Source organism: Lepidochelys kempii, chromosome 15, assembly GCF_965140265.1.
Source record: "Lepidochelys kempii isolate rLepKem1 chromosome 15, rLepKem1.hap2, whole genome shotgun sequence".
NCBI classification, from domain to species: Eukaryota; Metazoa; Chordata; order Testudines; family Cheloniidae; genus Lepidochelys; species Lepidochelys kempii.
The window spans coordinates 3,237,233-3,259,219 of record NC_133270.1 but is presented as its reverse complement, the minus strand read 5'-3'; the positions used below and the strand labels follow the sequence as shown (position 1 = coordinate 3,259,219).

The following is a 21,987-nucleotide window of genomic DNA, read 5'->3' as shown; positions in this document are numbered from 1 at the left end:
CTGTCAGTGTGGGGCATTGGGGGATGGCTTCCGACAGGCAGAAACAGTCAGGGGCAGCAGGTTTGTAGAAATTTTGGTGGTGCCCAGAATGCCCAGAGCCCGCCCCCCAACTCCACCCCCCACCTACCTAAGGCTCTGGGAGGGAGTGTGGGTGGGGGGAGGAGGTCTGGGGCGCAGACCCTGGGCTGGGACAGGGGATTGGGGTGCAGGATGGGTGAGAGGTTGGGCTCTGGGAGGGAGTTTGGGTGGGAGAGGAGGGTCTGAGGTGCAGGCTCTGGGATGGAGTTTGTGTGCTGGGTGTAGGCTCTGGGCTGCGGCAGGGGGTGAGGGTGTACAAGGGGGTGCAGGCTCTGGGAGGGAGTGCGGAGGGCTGGGGTACAGGCTCTGGGAGGGAGTTTGGGGGCCAGAGGGGGTGTGTGTGTGGGAAAGGGGTGGGGGTGCAGGCTCTGGGAGGGAGTTTGGGTGAGAGAAGGGGGTCTGAGGTGCAGGCTCTGGGATAGAGTTTGGGTGCAGGCTCTGGGAGGGAGTGCGGAGGGCTGGGGTACAGGCTCTGGGAGGGAGTTTGGGGGCCAGAGGGGGTGTGTGTGTGGGAAAGGGGTGGGGGTGCAGGCTCTGGGAGGGAGTTTGGGTGAGAGAAGGGGGTCTGAGGTGCAGGCTCTGGGATAGAGTTTGGGTGCTGGGTGCAGGCTCTGGGCTGGGGCAGGGATGCAGGACGAGGTGAGGGTTGCAGGATCTGGGATGGAGTTTGGGTGTAGGCTCTGGGCTGGGGCAAGGGGTGAGGGTGTAGGATGGGGTGAGGGGTGCAGGCTCTGGGAGGGAGTGCGGAGGGCTGGGGTACAGGCTCTGGGAGGGAGTCTGGGGGCCAGAGGGGGGGTGTGTGTGGGAAAGGGGTGGGGGTGCAGGAGGCGGTAAGGGGGGGCGCGGTGCTTACCTGGGGCTCCTAGGCAGAGCGGGCCGGGAGGTCTCCGTGCGCTGCTACCCCCAGGCACTGCCCCTGCAGCTTCCTATTGGCCACAGGGGTGCTTGGGGCAGGACACAGACCCACCCCGCCAAGGAGCCACAGGGTGGGGCCGGCAGCCACGTGGAGCAAGCAGGCAGGAAGCTGCTCAGCTCCGCTGTGCTGCCGGCGGTGAGTGGGGGCCCCGGGCTGTTTGAAATGGTCTGGGGGACACGGGGGCAGTAGGCAGGCCCGAGGGAGAGACCAGTGCTGGAGCTGGGCCGGTGGTGCCTGGGCACCACGGGCCCATAGAACTCGCCGCCCATGGTAACAGTCGATGTCTCCACGGACACTGCATCGACCTAACTCCATTGTCCTAAGCGCTACGCCTCTCACAGCGGTGGAGTTATTAAGTCGGTGTCGTGGGCGAGTTACATGGGTGGGAGCTACCTTTTAGTGGAGTCGCTTAGAGTTAGGTTAATGTAAGCTGCCTTATCTCGACCTAGCTCTGTAGTGTAGACCAGGCCTTGGAAAGCTGAAATGCCTTGTTTTCTAAAAGGGAATGATCTTTTCTAATTAACACCTTTTGAATGTGAAAGCATTCGGCTTTGGAGCAATTGTTACTTAGCTAATTAAGCAATTACCTTAAACCTCTCTCTCCCTGCTCATTTTAGAACAAGCCTACCTGAAAGATACGCTGAAATGTACCATACAGGTTGTACTACAAAACCTCAGACAGCCGTATCTGTCTTCATTATTTTTCATCTATTATGTACCATATAAATTTAAGCAAAATAATTTTATATATATTTATATATAAATTAGAAGCAAATAAAAGATTAAAGGATACGCGGAAATCAGCTGTTACCACACTGATAGACACTCACTAATGTTACATTGTACAAGTTGTATATATACTGTAGACATTCATGTGTTGTAAATCATAGTCCGTGGGCGCTGGATGAGAGGGCTGACCTGGAGACTGATGGTCTTCGGAACCTGATTGCATACGAGCCCCTTGTGCAGTCTGGGTTTTCAGTTACCAGTGCCTTGAAGTTCATTATTGCTACTTTTCTTCCCCCACGGGTGTGGGCTGGCCCCAGCTGTCCCAGCATGGCCTTTGACCCACACGAGCAGAGTGGTTGGTGTGACATGGTGGAAAGCCAGAGCAGAAGACAAGGCAGAACCCTGCCTCTAGCCCTCCTGAAAGCTCACACGTAGCTCCCTCTCAAGCCCAGGATGCTCGGCAGGGCTCATCAGTGTGCAGATCCGCACTCCCATTCCCAAATGCCAGCGCAGACAGAGCTCTTGCGGGACACCCTGCAGTTCAGTTACCAGACGTGTATACACCAGAGCAGGATGTGTGAGTGAGTCGCCTTCTCTTGCTGCTCATTTATCACCTGGAAGGCTTGCTCATCCTTTCCGGGCATCTCCGGAGCACTCCGTATCCCAGCAAGGAGACTGCTCCGGTGGGGAGGAAGCAGCAGAAGTGCACGGGCCTCTGGCCCCACGCAACAGGGGGCCACTTGGAAAGGGAGGTACAGAAAGCAGGAGATCTAGGAGCAGAGTTGTTTCAAGACAGACACTACTTCCACTGGCATCACAGCCCAAGAGGTGAGTGTGGCCCGACGTTTGCTGTAATGTTTGCTGCGCGGGCTCAGTGGATGTTCAGTGATGGGACATTCCTAATAATGGCAACAGCAGGAGCCCCATGGAAGGGGATTGCCCTACTGTTCTAATGTTTCAATGTGGGGTGGTCCAGAGCCAGGGGACTGGAAGGGAGCGAGTCCATGTGCCAAAGTCTGTTGGGTTCAGGGCCACCCACTGCCCAGGGAGGGATACTTTGGTCACTGCGTGAAACTCCAGCAGCGAGGGCTTTTTAGCATCAGGAAGGGACGTGAGGAGGAGAGGGGTTGCTATCTGCCACTCAGCAGCAACGGTGTAGGGAACGGGCCCTGGTCTAGGGTAGCCTGCTGCTCGTCCAGCCCTGCGGTGGGGGGTGGGGGGAGTGTCTGCAGTAGTGCATGGATCTAAATGAGCCCTGCAGCACGGGCTGAGCTGGAGCAGCCAGTGACAGTCCAGGACTGGTGCCTGCACACAGCACTGAAAGCAAACCATTGCCTGCCACCTTCCTGCAGGGGACCAAGGGAGGGCCCTAGGGCAGAGTGGGGCCAGTGGCCCACAGTGCACTCAGCTTTCTACTGGGCCATTACAATGTTGTGCCCCATTTCCAGCAGCTGATGCGAGCCCCAAGCACCCTCTGCAGTGCAGGAACAGGCTGCCCTCACCCCCTTCTGCCCAAAAGTCTCTTGGCTTTTCCCGTGCACCTGTGACAGAGCTCAGCAAGTAGGCTCAGTCCTGCCAGAGGTGGGACACCGCCCAGGGCCCAGCGGCGGGGGGTGGGGGTGTGTGTGTCTGTGAGCAGAGCTCCTGGGGCATCTCTCCCCTTGGACTGCAGGGTGATTTAATGGTGTTTGGGGGTTAGTGCTCAGAGCTAGGCTCTGGAGCAACCCATTATAGTCACGGGAGCCATGCTGGAATCCTGCATCCCTCCAGCTGCGTTTGGGGATCTTGGATCTGGCCCATCTGTGCATCAGGGGAGTGGGAACTGGGATCCACGAGTCACATGTGACTGAGCTAGAGCGACTCGCAGCCAGTCATAACACAGAGCCAGCCTCACTCAGGGGTCCCTGTGCTGGAGCTGGGGCATCCTGCCAGATAACTACGTCTCTCCTCCTACTCCTCTGCTGAGCCCCCCATGCTCTGCTCCCCAACCCACCCTGCACACTGAAGTCAGTGGCCCAGGCTGGGGGAGGGGAGTAGAGCCTAAGGAGAGGACACCAGATTGGGGGTGGGCACAAGAGAAAGATCGCCAAGGAGATAGCAGGAGGATGGGGTGGAAGTGGAAGGAAGCCAAGGGAATGGGGGAAAGGAAAAGGGTAGGGGAGCCATCTGCTTGTTCAAGAGCCTCCGACTACACTTCCGGGCTCTCACACCAAGCTCGCCATGAACCTTACTACTGCCTTGCCTAAACGAGTGTCACTGTTCTCTGCACCTCCAACTGTCCGTTAGGGGGACTGACACTGACTGCGATACGACAGTAACCATCCATGCCTCAACCTTTTTGCCTGGTCGCCAAAGGGCAGCTCAGAGCCCAAACCCTGCCTGGAAAGAGAGCTGGGAACATTAATTAGTACTGAGAGACATGGAGGGGGAAGGGGCCTCGAGGAGCTGGGCTTGGGTGGGCTACGGATCCCGACGAGCACTGGTGGCATCTATGAACTGCTGAGTAAGGGTCTTGGCTCTAGTCCACGAAGACTGACTCTACTCTGACTGAGGGCAGCTTTAAAAAGTCTCCCTAGACAGATCACCTCTTTTCTGCTTTCTGTAAGGAACGGTTTCCCAGTAAGACACAGTTGAAAGGAAAAACTAAAATGAACATGATCCAAAAAGCATCTTGTTAGAGACGGTTCTAAAAAATATCAACTAAATATTGCAGATTGGAAAAAATCCACTCAAACAATCCCCCTAAAAGTCACCTAAAGAGCTTCAGAAATAACCTAATTCATAGCTACGGGAGCATGGGGCACTGCTGGGAACTATGGGGAGAACCTAGGAATAAGCACCTAATCTACCGTCTCTAGAAAAGTCGTCTTCTCCCTAGAGCTTCGGCGACGACTGGGAGCTGAGAGTTGCTTGTGCCTTTAAAAAGGAACCTGAACCACAAGCAGATTTTTTAAAAATTAAGTCCATAGGCAAACGGGGGAAAAGTCAGAAGGAAGAGCTCCAAGGGCTGTGCATCGTCTCCCCGCAATGCGTGCCTCTTTGGAAGTCGACGTCTCAGTTAACAAAGCTGAGGCTTCAAAAAAATATAGGCAGCAACTTCGGACAGCAATAAATATGCTAGGCTAAAAATGAACCAAATCAATGTGTCCTTGTTCCTAATTAGTAGCTAAAAAACTGTCACCGTTAAAAAAAACACTGAACGCTATTTTATTAGTGCATAAAAAAATAGGTTTGGAATCCCTGTTTTGATTTATTTTCTTTTAAATTTCTGTATTTATTTACTCTGTGTGTGTTTCTGTGCGCTGTGACATAAACAGCAGGATGCTGCCCGATGCGTCCCAGGTGCTCCTCTTCCTCCTCTCCTGTGGGCTGCCAGCCTGGCATGGGAGGAGCAGCTCAGAAGATATCAGGGCACAGATCCCAGTCCTGTTTCTCCTTGGCTTCCCAGTATCCACCTTTGTAAACACAGATCAGCTCCCCTGTCAGGGGATCCACCTTTCTCTCAAACCACAGCGGGATGTAGCCTTCATAGTCTTTGCCTGTCGAGAGCGGAGAGCACAGCACGAGGGTTGGTTGCACGTCTCGTAGGGAAGCCAGGCTGCTCTGCTGGCATCCCCGCCGTGCTGTCAGCACAATGCAGTGAACAGCAACATAGGGATCAGAATCAGCCCAACAAGCCATGCATGGGTCACCCACTGCTATCGAAACTCCTGCTACTTGGAAGGACCAGCCAACCCTATGAATTCATGAGCCTAGGCCTTCCAGGGGAGCTGGTAAACTTCCATGTGCTGTGGCTGGCTCCCAAAGAGACGCCTGGCGGAGTGTCAGAGCTGGAAGGCTCAGAGGCTGTGCCCAGTCAGCTCAGGAGAGGAGATGGGTGTGACTGCAGCTGAAGGCGGGTTTCTCTGCCACATCAATAATGACACAGCACATCTGGTCCTAGAACCTCAGATCTCTTTACCAGGGGCTGGAGGGGGTGGGAAGCAGCACTGTCCCTACTTTATAGGTGGGCCAGCTGGCACAGCGGAGAAAGGATTTGCCCACAGTCACCCAGCAAGTCTGAAACAGAACCCACGCTGGGCACCTGAGTCCCAGCCCTCAGCTGAGTCCATTAAACCCCTCAAAGGTGTCTAGAGATGGGAAAGAGCGACCAGGCTCCCTACCCAATCCTCTGCCAATTCAGGATTGTGCTGTTCCGGCAGATTCAGGGATGGTTCTTCTGGGACTTGAGACACTTGACTGACTTGCTCCCTCCCTTTGGCTGCAGTTCCCACAGCCTGAGACCAGCAGCCTTTCTGAGTCCCCTGGTTATCTATTGAACCCTGCAACCCAGTCAAACTCACCTTCCTCCAAGGCCTCCACGGCTTCTGCCTCCCGCCTGCGACGGACGGCTCTTTGCTTCTCCTCCAGCCTCTGCTTCTCCACGTTGGCCTCATCCCACTTGCTATTCTCCATGAGCCGCTGGTCAGGCCTCAGCCTGCTGTCTGTGGGGGCCACTCGCTCCTCAGGCTCGTTAAGGGTCAGGGCCAGGTCAGAGAAGAAATACATGTTCTCGGCATTCTCCCTGGAGGAGAAGGGGTCAGGTTAGCGGGTGGATTCTTCCACCCACCCAGATACGAACGGTCTCCATCCATCCATCCATCTGCTTGCATGGCCCCCCCATCACTGCGGTATCTAAGCATCTCCTACCATTAGATCCAGACCTGGCCACACTACCTGCCTGGAGTGCAGGGAGTCCTCAGTGAGGTGGCAGAATTCTTCCTCTGGGGAGCCTTTCCTCCTACCACCCCAATGGAAATGCCTAAGGTACCTTCACATGAGAGAACAGTTCAACCAATGCAGTTCCATGATCTTCCCACAGGAGTCGTGGTCTCCTCCTACAACTCTGTGCCACTGGGCAGGAAGTCAAGAGGGCACAGATCACTCCCAAACACACTTCCCCCATCCAGCAATGCTGCTGCCCCACAACCAAGCTGGCAAGAGTCATCCCAGAGAATAGGCGGCATTCTAGCGAAAAGCCAGAAGTGTGCATTAGTGCTTTGCCGCTTGTGCCACATGTTTGACCGCAGCTGCACACGGAGGACTAATGGCCTTTGGCATTAGCTCTCAGCAGCGAGCCAAACAAGGCAACACAATGGAGTACGAAGATTTGGTAGGGTGGAAACCAGGCTACCCTGATTGCTAAGCTGGCATGAAAAGCAGTTCCATGAACATGCGTTAACCGCGTCAGCAAAGCAGGTTTCCAAACCGGGCTGAGTACGTCTTCGCAATTCTTCCAGGAACGATGTTAGCTGATGAGACTGTTTTGGAAAGGGAGTGAGCCGTGATGGTCAGACCCATGTTAGAAACCAGCTCCTGCCGGCTCCAGACATGGTTCTGGAACATGCCTGCAACATGGCTTTGTAAAACACCCTTTAGTGTTGAAAGCCATGTTATTCCATTCTAAGCCATGCTACCATAAAGTCCCTAACCCTATTTGCAACTGAGGATCTGTCTACACTGCCATCAGGGGTGTGATTGCAGCATGTATAGATATACTCAAAAGAGCTGTGATCTCGCTAGACGGGTTGATGTAGCCAGAATGAGGGACAACAGCATTGAAGGTGCGGTTACACTGACAACAGAGCGGGCTAGCCCCACCCACCCAGGACCCTGGGTATATACTCAAGGGTGGGAGATGCTGCAGTTAGCAGCAAACCTCAGAGAAGCAGCAAAGTGTGCCTTATAGCACCACTACCCATGGCTGTTCCTCTTGGTCCCCATCCTGCACTGGCCAGAGCAGGAGTAAGTCCTTATTTCTCAGATCACTTTGCCCACCACTGAACTCCAGCCACCTCTGGGCTGAAATGCAGCAGCTGTTGAAGAGCATGACCACAGCACACCAAGCCTGCAGAGAGGACTCACGGGAGAGGATATTTCTTCCACAGGACCTTTGGGGCCAGCGTCTGGTAGACGGTTTTTTGCTTGCCCTCCGAGCTGGTGCTGCCATGGCTGCTCTGAACTATCTTGGAGCACTCCATATTTTCGTCCCACGTGCCAGACATGGCGTAATGCGCCTTCCCATCAGCGTCCGTTACCACGCCCGTCACCTGGCACCGGGGGAAGAAAATCACATGGGCTTACGATGGTGGAGCTTGCAAACATCCAGAGGACAGAGACTAGAGTGGTGCCCACAGCACCCTCCCGGCTGCCCGTGGTAAGCACTGGGGCCTGGTGTCATTCAGAAGGCCTGATTCTGGGACGGCAGCGCTGAGGCTTAGGAGAGTCATGCAAGGGGAACACCCAGCTCCCCACACTTCACGCTGGGGTTCATCCCAGACCCAGCCCGTCTCCTCCTTCATTCTGCCATCCAGCTTCGTCTCGCCCTTCTCGGGTCTCAAACGCAGCCAGTGTTACTGCTTTAACTTGTGACTCTGGAGGAGCACATGATGGAGCCAGATGGAACCCATTTAACACTGCGGGTAGGGACGTGAATGCAGGACAGTTCACTATATTCTATCTAGCCTTAAAAACGCTAGAACAGAGATAAATATGAGCCATCACATTCCATGCAGTGCAGGGAGCTGGCCACTAGGGGGTGCCAACACAGTTTCAAGGAAATCATCATCAACTTTATTTTAGGGTTGCTGGACTCCTGCTGCCCCAGGTCCCGTCTGTCCACAGCCAACAGCTTTCTCATCCCGTTGGCAACTGGCACTACCCGGAGGGAAGAATCAGTGCCTCTGCCATGTGTGAGGCTGCTTAAGTGAGTTGGGTTTTTTTCTGGATACGTACCTTTCGGGGGACGTCTCTGGAGAAATAGCTGTAGGGAGTAAATTTCAGCTGGCATTTATCTTTTGACTTGTGGTTAACAATCTCTATGTCACCAGACTAGAGAAAAGACACAGAATCACAGGCAGAGAGAGGATTTACAAAGAGACAAATCAGGCATAAGTTTCAGTTTGTTCACATGCAAATCAGAATCCTCAGCAGCACTGTGTCCCCTGAACTCAGGCACTTTTACCTAGTGCCAGCGAACAGACTGGGTTCCCAGTGCGTGTGGATGATAGAAGCCAGCCTAGCAGCTCGGTACCAGTTCACTGGGACTGGCATGACAGGGAGAGGGAAAACCAGTGCTGGACTGGGAGTATCACTGTCAGCCTGGGCAGAAAGGCCAGGGCCAACTCCAGGGGGCAGAAGGGGGCTACCCAGGGGTGCCAGTCCTGCCCTTAACCCCACTGGAGCTCCAAGGTGGACCTGACTGAGGGGCCTCCCCATGTGCCCGCTGCAGCTGGTGGGATAGATCTTCCTTCTCAGAAGGTTATGAGGGGGTGAGGGGCCATACTAGATGAGCGGAAGCCTCTCCCGACAGCCAGCAGCTGGGATCCTTTCACTGCCCCCTCCAGAAGCCAGCCCCTCTTTGCTGGAGCACTGTAACAAAATAACCCAGGACAGAACACGTGGAGTGGGGCGATAAGGGACCAGGATCCTTGCGCCGCTTGCCACTGACCTGGTCGATCCAGAGCTTGCCCACAATGATGTTGTGAACGGTGGAGGTGACCTTCCTCCAGACATAGTGGTTCCCGCTGGAGTGAAATTCTAGATGGATGGCACCTGTGGAGGCAGAGGGAGAGAGCCCTTTGCTTTGAGATGAGGGAGACAGTCCCACGCTAGGGGACAGTCAGATACTGTGCTATCCTTGAGCGGCACCATGAAGAGACCAGACTACAGCCATGTCTACACTAGCACTTATGTTAGCAAAACTTATGTCACTCAGGGGTGTGAAAAAAAACACCCCTTTGAGCAACGTAAGTTTCACCGGCACAAGCGCTCGGTCAGCGGGAGAGCTTCTCCGGTAGACACAGCTACTGTCACTCACTTCGGTGGGTTTATCATGTCGATGGGAGAGCGATCTTACAGCACAGAGCAGCTACACGAGCCATCTTACAGCAGCGGCGCTGCGTCGGTCCAGTGGTGCTGCTGTAAGTTAGCTAGTGTAGACATGGTCTCACACTTCTTAAAGGGACGCCACCCCTTCCCATTCCCACATTTTCATTCACCTCTCCGCTGCTCCCACGCGCCCTGCTAGGAGCTGAAAAGCTGAACAATGTTTCCTGGCTTAAGGCTTTTCCCACCTGGCAGATGTGAACTCTTCCCTCCCATCCATGCACTGTGCTCCTGATGGGAGCAGGCCAGCACGGCCCCGGCCTGGTCTGCTGCTTTTATCAGCCCCAGCTCAGGACAGGTGCCAGCAGCGTGGCCGGCAGCCCGCTGGGAACATGGCTGTGCTGCCCGGTGCAGGCTGGCCAGTCCCAGCTCAGCCTGTCCCTGGTGACATAGCGCTTTATGGCTGTGCAGACCAGGCCTGGCTGTCCATGGGTGGAACCTCTTCCCTTGAGCCCTCCAGTTATCCCCATGCTGAATTTGTATTTAAAAAGGGTTCAGAGTAACAGCCGTGTTAGTCTGTATTCGCAAAAAGAAAAGGAGTCTCTAAGGTGCCACAAGTACTCCTTTTCTTTTTGTATTTAAAAAGGAACCATTGAAAAGTGAAGCTCCGTCTGGGGTCAAGGTGGTGGGGGTGGAGGAGGGAACTCTGCACAGGCCACTGGCTTGTTGGGAGTGGGGAGAGCTCTGTACATAGGTGACACGTGGCCGGGGTCAAGTGCTCCGCCCCTCCCGATTTTTGCTTAGCCTGTGGGGTGGAGGGGGAGGAAGAAGGGCTCTGTATTTCTCCCACTATGCCTGCCCCCCAGCACGCTCAGCCCCTGTCCCTGGCAGCTGGGCCCAGACAGGGAGCAGAGGGGGCAGGGCAGGCTGCTGCCTCCCCAGCTGGGCTCTCTCAGACAGTGACCAGCAGTGGCCAACTTCAGCTGCGTGAGAGGCTGCTCTCTCCCGTGCCGCACTTGGGCCCAGCAGCCAGGGAGAGCGGCTGAACACACCGGGGCAGAGGCACAGAAGGAGAAGGACAGAGCCTCCCCCCCACCCCTCTGCAACTCAGGTGGGGCAGGGAGAGCGCGGCAGCCCGGCGCTGGGGCTGTGGGGGGGGGTTGCTGTAGAGAGGAACACGTGGGGCGGTGACATGTCGTCCCCTTTAGATTGTTTCCCCCCCCCGGGGAGGCACGAGTCATCTGTGCCAATGTAGAACAATAGCAGTGACGCTGCGACTGCTTGGGAGCAGCACAAGCTGCACAGCCCTGCCGGAACCCAGGGCAGGTTCTCGAGCAGCCAGCCCGTCCCCTCGCGTTGGTACTGGAGGGAGCTAGCTTGGCTATGTCTCCTCGTAGTCTCTAAGGTGCCACGAATACTCCTGTTCTTTTTGCGGATACAGACTAACGCGGCTGCTACTCTGACACCTCTCACTGCCGGCTGGGCATACCCCACACGGGCTTGTGTTCGTGAAGCGTGAGGGAGCCTCTCAGTGTGCGGGGGACAGCAGAGAGCTTTCCCCTGCCCACCGCTTGGGAGACAGCTGCAAAATTCCTCCTACTATCTGGTTCCAAGCAAACTCCCTTGGCAAGTCACTGGAGCAAGATCTCCGACCCCCCGTGTTCCGGAGCAGGCTGAATCCGGGGTGCTGCTGTACAGTCACAGGCAGAGCTGGACTCTCGGATCATCGAGGAGCAGCATGGCTGCACCAGCCTCCTGCAGGCCAGTCCTCAGAGGCTAGTGTCAGGCCAGGTCTACCCTGGGAAATTAGGTCAGTATCACTATGTTGCTCAGGGGTGTGAGAAATCCACACCGTGGAGCGACGCTGTTAAAGGGACTGAACCCCCAGTGGAGACAGGGCTAGAATTCTCCATCGACCTAGCTACTGCCTTTAGGGGAGGTGGATTCTCTATGCCGACAGGAGAACACCTCCCATTGGCAGCGGTAGCATCTTCATTGAAGGTAAAGGGCCTGAACCAACGATAAGGAGACTCAGAAGCAAGGAGCAAATATACTTAGTTGCTCCCTACTGAGCCTGTGCCAGCAGCCACAGAACCCCTGCCTGGGCGTCTTCCTTTAAGTGCAAGGCAGCAATTCTTCGCTGCTAAGAGAGCTGAATGACCCGCCATTCCTGCCTGTGTGGGAAGAGTGGACCCAAGTTTACCGCACTGGTCCTAAGAAGTGGGACCTGGCCCCTACAGATCCTGCACATTTCCATGAACCCCAGCCAAGATCTGAGTATCTGAGTGTCTGTTGAGGGGACAGTTTATCAATTTGACCGTGTGCTTGATTGTTTGAAAAGTGTGAATTGGGAGTGCTTTGTTCCAGGTGAGCCTTCAGTGGGCCTGTTATAAAAAGCCAGACAGCTTCAGCTGAGAGGCCAACAGTGGAGAGGTTAACAGAGGGAGTTCGCCTGGGGAGAGCCCACTGAGGCGTACATCTTGCTGGATTCTCTGAGAAGTTACTACAACTCCTGAGGCAGCTCGTAGAAGGATGGTAATATGGATGGGGAGCGTTCAGCTGTTGTGACCTGCACTGGATTTGCCGTGTTTGTCTTTCTTTCACAGGACAGAAGCAACTTTTTCTGTACAAAGCGCAAGCTGGTCTCCATATTGGAAGAGAAGGTTCAAGGTCTGGAGCAACAGGTATCGACCCTGCGTTGCATAAGAGAAACTGAAGATTTCCTGGACAGACGTCAGGATATGCTTCTACGGGCACAATGTTCTGAAGATTCAGAGCAGGCTGCACTGCGGGGACAGGAGGACAGTGAAGAAATTTGGCAGCATGTGACCTCCAGAAGAAGAAAGGGGAGCGTCCATGTACCAGCAATGCAGATACAGGTGAGTAACCTTTTTCATGTTCACAGGTACTAATGTGGAGAGTGGACCAGATGATACATCTGAGGGAAGGGAACAGAACGAGACTCTGCCGATTGGAAGGCATGAGATGCACCGTCCTAGGGATGGGGTTCCATAACCACTGCTCCCAAGAGAAGGAGGCGGGTGGTGGTGATCGGGGACTCTCTCCTCAGGGGGACTGAGTCATCTATCTGCCACCCTGAGTGGGAAAACCGAGAAGTCTGCTGCTTGCCAGGAGCTAGGATTCATGATGTGACGGAGAGACTGCCGAGACTCATCAAGCCCTCGGATCGCTACCCCTTCCTGCTTCTCCACGTGGGCACCAATGATACTGCCAAGAATGACCTTGAGCAGATCACTGCAGACTACGTGGCTCTGGGAAGAAGGATAAAGGAGTTTGAGGCGCAAGTGGTGTTCTCGTCCATACTCCCCGTGGAAGGAAAAGGCCAGGGTAGGGATCGTTGAATCGTGGAAGTCAACGAATGGCTACGCAGGTGGTGTTGGAGAGAAGGCTTTGGATTCTTTGACCATGGGATGGTGTTCCAATAAGGAGGAGTGCTGGGCAGAGACGGGCTCCACCTTACGAAGAGAGGGAAGAGCATCTTCGCAAGCAGGTCGGCTAACCTAGTGAGGAGGGCTTTAAACTAGGTTCACCAGGGGAAGGAGACCAAAGCCCTAAAGTAAGTTGGATACCAGGAGGAAGCACAAGCAGGAGAGCGCGAGAGGGGAGGGCTCCTGCCTCAAACTGAGAAAGAGGGATGATCAGCGAGTTATCTCAAGTGACTATACACAAATGCAAGAAGCCTGGGAAACAAGCAGGGAGAGCTGGAAGTCCTGGCACAGTCAAGGAATTATGATGTGATTGGGATAACAGAGACTTGGTGGGATAACTCACATGACTGGAGTACTGTCATGGATGGATAGAAACTGTTCAGGAATGACAGGCAGGGCAGAAAAGGTGGGGGAGTTGCACTGTATGTAAGGGAGCAGTATGACTGCTCAGAGCTCTGGTATGAAACTGCAGAAAAACCTGAGTGTCTCTGGATTAAGTTTAGAAGTGTGAGCAACGAGGGTGATGTCGTGGTGGGAGTCTGCTATAGACCACCGGACCAGGGGGATGAGGTGGACGAGGTTTTCTTCCGGCAACACACAAGTTACTAGATCGCAGGCCTTGGTTCTCATGGGAGACTTCAATCACCCTGAGAGACTTCAATCTGCTGGGAGAGCAATACAGCGGTGCACAGACAATCCAGGAAGTTTTTGGAAAGTGTAGGGGACAATTTCCTGGTGCAAGTACTGGAAGAATCAACTAGGGGCAGAGTTCTACTTGACCTGGTGCTCACAAACCGGGAAGAATTAGTAGGGGAAGCAAAAGTGGATGGGAACCAGGGTGGCAGTGACCTCATTATGAGATGGTCGAGTTCAGGATCCTGACACAAGGAAGAAAGGAGAGCAGCAGAATACGGACCCTGGACTTCAGAAAAGCAGACTTTGACTCTCTCAGGGAACTGATGGGCAGGATCCCCTGGGAGAATAACATGAGGGGGAAAGGAGTCCAGGAGAACTGGCTGTATTTTAAAGAATCCTTATTGAGGTTACAGGGACAAATCATCCCGGTGTGTAGAAAGAATAGTAAATACGGCAGGCGACCAGCTTGGCTTAACAGTGAAATCCTTGCTAATCTTAAACACAAAAAAGAAGCTGATAAGAAGTGGAAGATTGGACAAATGACCAGGGAGGAGTATAAAAATATTGTTCAGGCATGCAGAAGTGAAATCAGGAAGGCCAACTAACACCTGGAGTTGCAGCTAGCAAGAGATGTTAAGAGTAACAAGAAGTGTTTCTTCAGGTATGTTAGCAACAAGAAGAAAGTCAAGGAAAGTGTGGGCCCCTTACTGAATGAGGGAGACAACCCAGTGTCAGAGGATGTGGAAAAAGCTAACATACTCAATGGTTTTTTTGCCTCTGTCTTCACGAACAAGGTCAGCTTCCAGACTACTGCACTGGGCAGCACAGCATGGGGAGGAGGTGACCAGCCCTCTGTGGAGAAAGAAGTGGTTCGGGACCATTTAGAAAAGCTGGACAAGCACAAGTCCATGGGGCTGGATGCGCTGCATCCGAGAGTGCTAAAGGAGTTGGCGGATGTGATTGCAGAGCCATTGGCCATTATCTTTGAAAACTCATGGTGATCCGGGGAAGACCCAGATGACTGGAAAAAGGCTAATGTAGTGCCCATCTTTAAAAAAGGGAACAAGGAGGATCCGGGGAACTACAAGCCAGTCAGACTCACCTCAGTCCCTGGAAAAATCATGGAGCAGGTCCTCAAGGAATCAGTTCTGAAGCACTTAGAGGAGAGGAAAGAGATCAAGAACAGACAGCATGGTTTCACAAAGGGAAAGTCATGCCCGACTAATCTAATTGCCTTCTATGACGAGATAACTGGCTCTGTGGATGAGGGGAAAGCAGTGGACGTGTTGTTCCTTGACTTTAGCAAAACTTTTGACACGGTCTCCCACAGTATTCTTGCCAGCAAGTTAAAGAACTATGGGCTGGATGAATGGACTATAAGGTGGATAGAAAGTTGGATAGATTGTCAGGCTCAACAGGTAGTGATCAATGGCTCCATGTCTAGTTGGCAGCCAGTATCAAGTGGAGTGCCCCAAGGGTCGGTCCTTGGGCCGGTTTTGTTCAATATCTTCATAAATGATCTGGAGGATGGTGTGGATTGCACCCTCAGCAAGTTTGCAGATGATACTAAACTGGGAGGAGAGGTAGATACGCTGGAGGGTAGGGATAGGATACAGAGGGACCTAGACAAATTAGAGGATTGGACCAAAAGAAATCTGATGAGGTTCAACAAGGACAAGTGCAGAGTCCTGCACTTAGGATGGAAGAACCCATACACTGCTACAGACTAGGGACCGAATGGCTCGGCAGCAGTTCTGCAGAAAAGGACCTAGAGGTTACAGTGGACGAGAAGCTGGATATGAGTCAACAGTGTGCCCTTGTTGCCAAGAAGGCCAATGGCATTTTGAGATGTATAAGCAGGGGCAAAGCCAGCAGATCGAGGGATGTGATCGTTCCCCTCTATTTGACATTGGTGAGGCCTCATCTGGAGTACTGTGTCCAGTTTTGGGCTCCACACTACAAGGAGGATGTGGAAAAATTGGAAAGAGTCCAGCAGAGGGCAACAAAAATGATTAGGGGACTGGAACACATGACTTATGAGGAGAGGCTGAGGGAACTGGGATTGTCTAGTCTGTGGAAGAGAAGAATGAGGGGGGATTTGATAGCTGCTTTCAACTACCTGAAAGGGGGTTCCAAAGAGAATGGATCTAGACTGTTTTCAGTGGTAGCTGATGACAGAACATGGAGTAATGGTCTCAAGTTGCAGTGGGGGAGGTTTAGGTTGGATATTAGGAAAAACTTTTTCACTAGGAGGGTGGTGAAACACTGGAATGCATTACCTAAGGAGGTGGTGGAATCTCCTTCCTTAGATATTTTTAAGGTCAGGCTTGACAAAGCCCTGGCTGGGATGATTTAGTTGGGGATTGGTCCTGCTTTGAGCAGGGGGTTGGACTAGATGACCTCCTGAGGTCCCTTCCAACCCTGATATTCTATGATTCTATGATAAGATCTTTCCATCAGGTAACTGGAGCCACATCCATCTGTGATGCTTGTTAGGCCTGCACTAAGCAGTAGGTAGAGCTCTGAGATACAGAACTATCAAAAAGGAACAGCCAGTGCAGAAAGTCTGATACTGACCCAGAGCAAATGCTTCATAAGGGAAAACGCAGGACCAGAGCTTCACTGCATTGAACTAACAGGGGGAGGAAATCCCTAGACATGTTAAGTGTCTTAAACATAATTTAAGGAGAGACTAGTTCAGAAGCCAGCAGGAAGCCAGATGCCCACTGACTAGAACAAGTCAGCTCCACGCACTGAAATGAGAAAGGGCCAAAGGGTCTAGGGAGAAATTCTGTAACTGAAAGAAACATTCACTAGGAACCATTCCAGATCCCAAAGCCATCAAACAGCGCCACCGACTCTTTCAGCCTGACTCGCAATCATCCCACAGTCTGTGCCGGGCACCCACCAACTCTGCAGTGCCCCAGAGACTGACAGCCTGAGAACTGCTTTGGGCATTCTGGGTAGTGTTTGTGTATCGCCGCCCCCTGCTGGCTAGAATCTGGTAGGAAGCAGGGACTGAATAAGGCAGAAGCTAGTGCTTTGGACAAAACCTTCCCTCTCCCCTGTGGGGTTGGGACCATCATCTCCATGTTGTAGATGGGGAGAGTGTTAAGAATGGGATTTCCAAAAGTCCCTGTGTGACTCAGCAGTGATACAACTTGTGCTCTTAGCGGTTTTGGAAAATCCCACCCTAAGTGAACTGCCCAAAGTCCCAGTCAATCAGTGACAGAGCCAGGAAAAGAACCCAGGAACCCTGACTCCAGTGGTAGCCACAAGACATCCCTGCTTTCCTGCATGTAGAGAACACGCAAATCTGGACCATCTGGGTCTCCTCCTACCCCTCAGATCTGCCTGGTTTCCCCTGGCTGGTGGTTTACAGCGCCTGTGTCTCTCCCTGCGGACATGTTGCAAAGGGAGATCAGTCCAATTTGGCCTCTCCAAAGAGGATGGATCTACACGGTTCTCAGTGGTAGCAGATGACAGAACAAGGAGTAATGGTCTCAAGTTGCAGCGGGGGAGGTTTAGGTTGGATATTAGGAAAAACTTTTTCATTAGGAAGGTGGTGAAGCACTGGAATGGGTTACCTAGGGAGGTGGTGGAATCTCCTTCCTCTGAGGTTTTTAAGGTCAGGCTTGACAAAGCCCTGGCTGGGATGATTTAGTTGGGGAATGGTCCTGCTTTGAGCAGGGGATTGGACTAGATGACCTCCTGAGGTCCCTTCCAACCCTGATATTCTATGATTCTCGGTTCAGACCCTCCGCAGGGTTTATGTGATCCCCATGGGATCAGGTATTAGCCAAACATTCTGAGTAGCGCACAAGCAGAGCAAACGCACCCAGGGTTTAACACTCAGCATCTGGGCTAGTCACTTACCCAGTGGCATGATAGAGAGGTATTTGCCCCTGAACTTGCTGGCAATTGTAATTTCCTGCCACAGCGTCCAGCCTTGCTTGGAATACACATGATGGGCCGCCGCTGGTGGGTGATGGCTCACCTGTGAGACATAAGGAGAAAGCAACGTCACACCCAAGGGAGAAAGGCTCAGAACAGGAAACAATGTCCCACCCCAACAGGTGGGCAGGAGAGAGGGGCCCACGGGCCATGATCTACTTCACAGTTTGTATGGCACTCTGGTATCCAGGCAGCAATACTCAGAGTGGGAGGGGACAACCTGGGGTTGGCATTGGAACAGAGGACGTGACGCGTTCTGACTTCCTGAAGGATATTACAACGTTGCACCATAAAAGACAGTGTTCCCTGCCCGCCTATGGGTGGTAGCATGCAGTCGTTGCCTGACAAGCCGCGTCTCACAGGATGGGCAGCTACACCACTCAGGGACACTACATGGGTTCTCTCATACAGGGTTCTTCCCCTCCTGGTCTTAATGCTCTGACCTTACATTTCCCTGTCTCCTAATCATCTATATACAGTCATTTGAAGTGGGACAGCCCTGCAGAATTTAGGGGTCCCCAGAGCCACACCCCCTCCTGTCATTGTCACACTAACTGTAAACAGGGACCCCCCCAGCCCTTCAGAATTCAGGTTTCTCCTCTCCTCAAGCTGCGTGAATCACAGATCCACACGGTAAGTAGAATCCTACACATGGAAAATGGTTTAGCTGGGAAGTCCTTGAGACACGCAAATGCTTAGATCCGTGGGGCTGCCCTTCTTAAACATTTACACAGAGTTCAGGAGGCAATAACTTCTGCGGCCTGTGTGTGGATTGGCACTGCGAGCGCTCGCACTTCCTGGGAGAGGCTCCTTCCCTGCAGCCAGCATGGCTCTATTCGTATTTATGGAGTGATTGCAGGAGGCCGCTCGGGTCATTAATAACCAGGTGAGCAAATGCACTTGTGAGGTGTGTCGGGCAGAGGGTGTCCTGCTTCAGCTGGGACGTGTGGCTGGCCAGGAACACACAGCGACACAGAGCAACTCGCCACCTGCACACTCGGGGTTCACAGATGTACCCAAATATTGCTGTGGTTGCTGCCTGGTGTAGCTCAGAAGCTTGTACCTTCTGTCAACAGAAGTTGGTCCAATAAGACGTCATCTCACCCATCGTTTCTCTCATGATAAAGCAGCGGCTGCTTATTGACTGTGCCAACAAGACATTTACGCTCACTAATCTTTGTGACTAACAAGCACAACAGCAACGGACACTGGAGCAGGAGCAGGTTCCCCTTCGGGGGCAGCAGCCTTTCCAACTGCAAGCAGTACATCTACCTTGGCAACTCCATGAGCACTCCAAGCCAGCAGCAGAGAGATCTTGCCAGGACTTGCTAGCACTTGTTACCAAGTCCTGGAAGCTATAAAAACAACCCAGCATCTTTCAAAGTAAAGAACCGGTGCCAGGAGACAACAGCAAAACGCTCAATCTCATGGCCTCAGCCCCTGCTCCTGAATGATCCGTTCTTGGTTTTAAATATGGTTAGGAAGTGTAAGCCCCCCACCCCACACACCCCCCCCCACCCCACCCTCCAACTCCAGCTCTGTAAGGAAACCCAACCCAGCTCCCCAATGCCAGGGCACGGCAGGACGAAACAGACCCCTCTCATGCCAACAGGGGGAAGCAAAAGAAAACAACCACCCAGGGACAAGAAACACAGACCCCACCACCCGCATTACCTACCCCATTAACCCAGCCCCGGAGGAGCCTACACAGACAACTGGTCATTTATAACTCCAGAGCTCAGTCCAGGCACAGGAAGACGTATGCGTATGAGTCAGCGTGCTGTCCATCTATCTGCAGTCTGGATGGGTTCGACTGGAAGGGACTGAATCCAGAGGAGGAGATTTCCAGACAGTTTTCTTGATATCAAGATCTCCACCTGCTTGAGGCTGGGACTGATAAGCACCTGGCTGCCCACAGTTACCCTAAGCCTTGCTAAATATTGTATCCTGGATTTCAGACCCTGACCCCTTCGGAGTTTTACATCAGCAAATCCTCAGTGCCACTTCCGGAGAACTCTGGAATGATCCCGAGGACAGAAATCCCAGGCTTTGAGTTGTTTGAGGATATTGTCCCAGACACAGTTAAGATGCCAATAGCTCAACAGGATCAGCTCTAAGGTTAGCTCTGCGGAGACCGCAGGTAGTCTTCGAACAGAAGTTACTGGGAGTGGTACCCATCCTCCTCCCATTTAAACTTGCCATGAAGCTATTCCCCAGAAGAATCTCTAATCTCCCCCTTTGGGGCAGCTCCACTCCCCTCAGGTTCCTTAGTCTCGCCATGTGGCCAGATCCATCTGCCTTGGCTTGGTGGATCTGAGGAGGCACCAGGACCTGGGCAGGTTGTTTCCGGACTACGAGGTAGGATCCATGTCTCCTCTTGCTGGTATGGTCAGTGGAGCTCCTCCTTATTGACCCCGGTGACAGCGAGGGCAGAATCGGGTCCTGGGTCTCGGCATCTCACTCTGTTGGGCCCCAAAAAGGACCTGCTATTATTAGCTCGTGGAAGCCTCTTGAAACCTCATTAAAATCTCTCTGCTTTCCCCTTCCCGGCTCTAATGAGGATGCTGACCAAGGGCTGCTTGCTCAGCAGGCAGCTTGCTAACCACACAGGGTTCTGCAATGACAGGCAGAGATGAAGGCAGGCCCGGCTCCTGCTGGACTCCCCTCAGCGGGCAGCTGGACGGCCTGCGGGGAAGATCTGCAGCCATAGCTGTACGCTTCAGCTAGAGCTTCTCGCCTCGCCACCCACCCCACTACCTTGCTTTGACAGCCTTTGCGCTGCAGCCCCTGCCGCACTCTGTGGAAACTGGCCCCAGCACGTCTGGGGGAGGAGATGGGATTTCAGGGTGGACGCATTGGGGAGAATGCAGCTGGTGAGCACCTGCCCCAGGGAGGTTTAACGGGACACTAGGAGAGAAGCTGCAGGGGCTGACAGTGCTAGCGGTTCCCAGCTGGGAATCCATGTTTGGGTCCCAACGTCCGCTCTCTTCCCTCCCAGCTGCATGGGGACCAGGGAGGAAGCTAGGGCCTTGTGCTTCCCTGGAACAGGGGCCTCAGCTGCGCCATGTTGAGGTGCAATTATCTCTGAAGGGAGCCACCCGCAGCCCTCAGCAGGCAGGGGGCAGCTCAGCCTTCCTGCACACCGGTGAGGACGGGGACAGGCAGCAAGAGCACACTGCAAGGTGGCCCAGCCAAACCCAGTTCAAGCCTAGGCACCTCGCAGGTAGCCAGTAGATGGGAGAGGGTGTGGACGTCAGCCCAGCTCCTAGAAGGCAGGCACCCAGGCCACAGGGACACCACCACAGCTCAGCCTCCTCACCAGCACCGACTGGCTCAGACTCAGCTCCCTTCCTGACCCCTCCCTCCCCCCCAGAGGTGGTCTCCCTCCAGGGCAGGGCTGGAACATACTGTGGGTCAGCAGGCTCTGCGGCGCCCTGGCCGTACCCTTCCCATGGATAGACAGGGCTCCAGTCCTCAGCCCGGCAGGACAAGTCACACAAGTGTTACCGTCTGAACTGCCTAAATCCTTCCAGGGGAAAGAAAGAGATACACAGTCTAGGCCTGGACAGGGCCCTCGACAGGCACACGTTATTACCAACCCTGCCTTGGCGTCAGGGGAGTAACCCCCCCGCACGCCCTCCGCCGCCTCTCATGGCTCTGCCTTACTATCAGGCAGCCACTGATTTCCTCTGTGCTTCCAAAGCCAAGGGTGGGTCAGTTCCTCGCAGGGAGGAGGACCGGACCCTCACTGCACACAGAGGCCGGACGTGGAGACCCCCTCCTGAAGGGTTCATGTAGCGTTCATGCACCTGGAAACAGTCAGGGCACACCCTGACTGTTGTGTAGGAGCAATGCACACATTGCTCTGTTCTATCCAAGGACATGGACCATGAAAACATGGACCATCTGGGAAGTCAAAATAAGGACATCAGCCGTGGGAAGCTTCCTCGGCCGAAGCTCAAGGCCTGAGAATAAAGATTGTAGTAGAATCATAGAATCATAGAATATCAGGGTTGGAAGGGACCCCAGAAGGTCATCTAGTCCAACCCCCTGCTCGAAGCAGGACCAATTCCCAGTTAAATCATCCCAGCCAGGGCTTTGTCAAGCCTGACCTTAAAAACCTCTAAGGAAGGAGATTCTACCACCTCCCTAGGTAACGCATTCCAGTGTTTCACCACCCTCTTAGTGAAAAAGTTTTTCCTAATATCCAATCTAAACCTCCCCCACTGCAACTTGAGACCATTACTCCTCGTTCTGTCATCTGCTACCATTGAGAACAGTCTAGAGCCATCCTCTTTGGAACCCCCTTTCAGGTAGTTGAAAGCAGCTATCAAATCCCCCCTCATTCTTCTCTTCTGC

The 21,987-nt window shown here is 53.5% G+C and overlaps 1 protein-coding gene across 1 annotated transcript in view; it reads right to left on the bottom strand.

The window, feature by feature from the left end:
- Positions 1-998: 998 nt before the first annotated feature.
- Positions 999-21,987, bottom strand: part of OSBP2 (oxysterol binding protein 2) — a 372,195-nt gene continuing 351,206 nt past the window's right edge. The window contains exons 9-14 of the mRNA XM_073313236.1: positions 17,551-17,671; positions 9,213-9,316; positions 8,498-8,593; positions 7,628-7,812; positions 6,067-6,287; positions 999-5,262 (exon numbers count right to left, since the gene is read on the bottom strand). Coding sequence (XP_073169337.1) covers positions 5,120-5,262; positions 6,067-6,287; positions 7,628-7,812; positions 8,498-8,593; positions 9,213-9,316; positions 17,551-17,671 — 870 coding nt within the window. The 3' untranslated portion in view covers positions 999-5,119. The remainder of the gene's footprint in view (positions 5,263-6,066; positions 6,288-7,627; positions 7,813-8,497; positions 8,594-9,212; positions 9,317-17,550; positions 17,672-21,987) is intronic.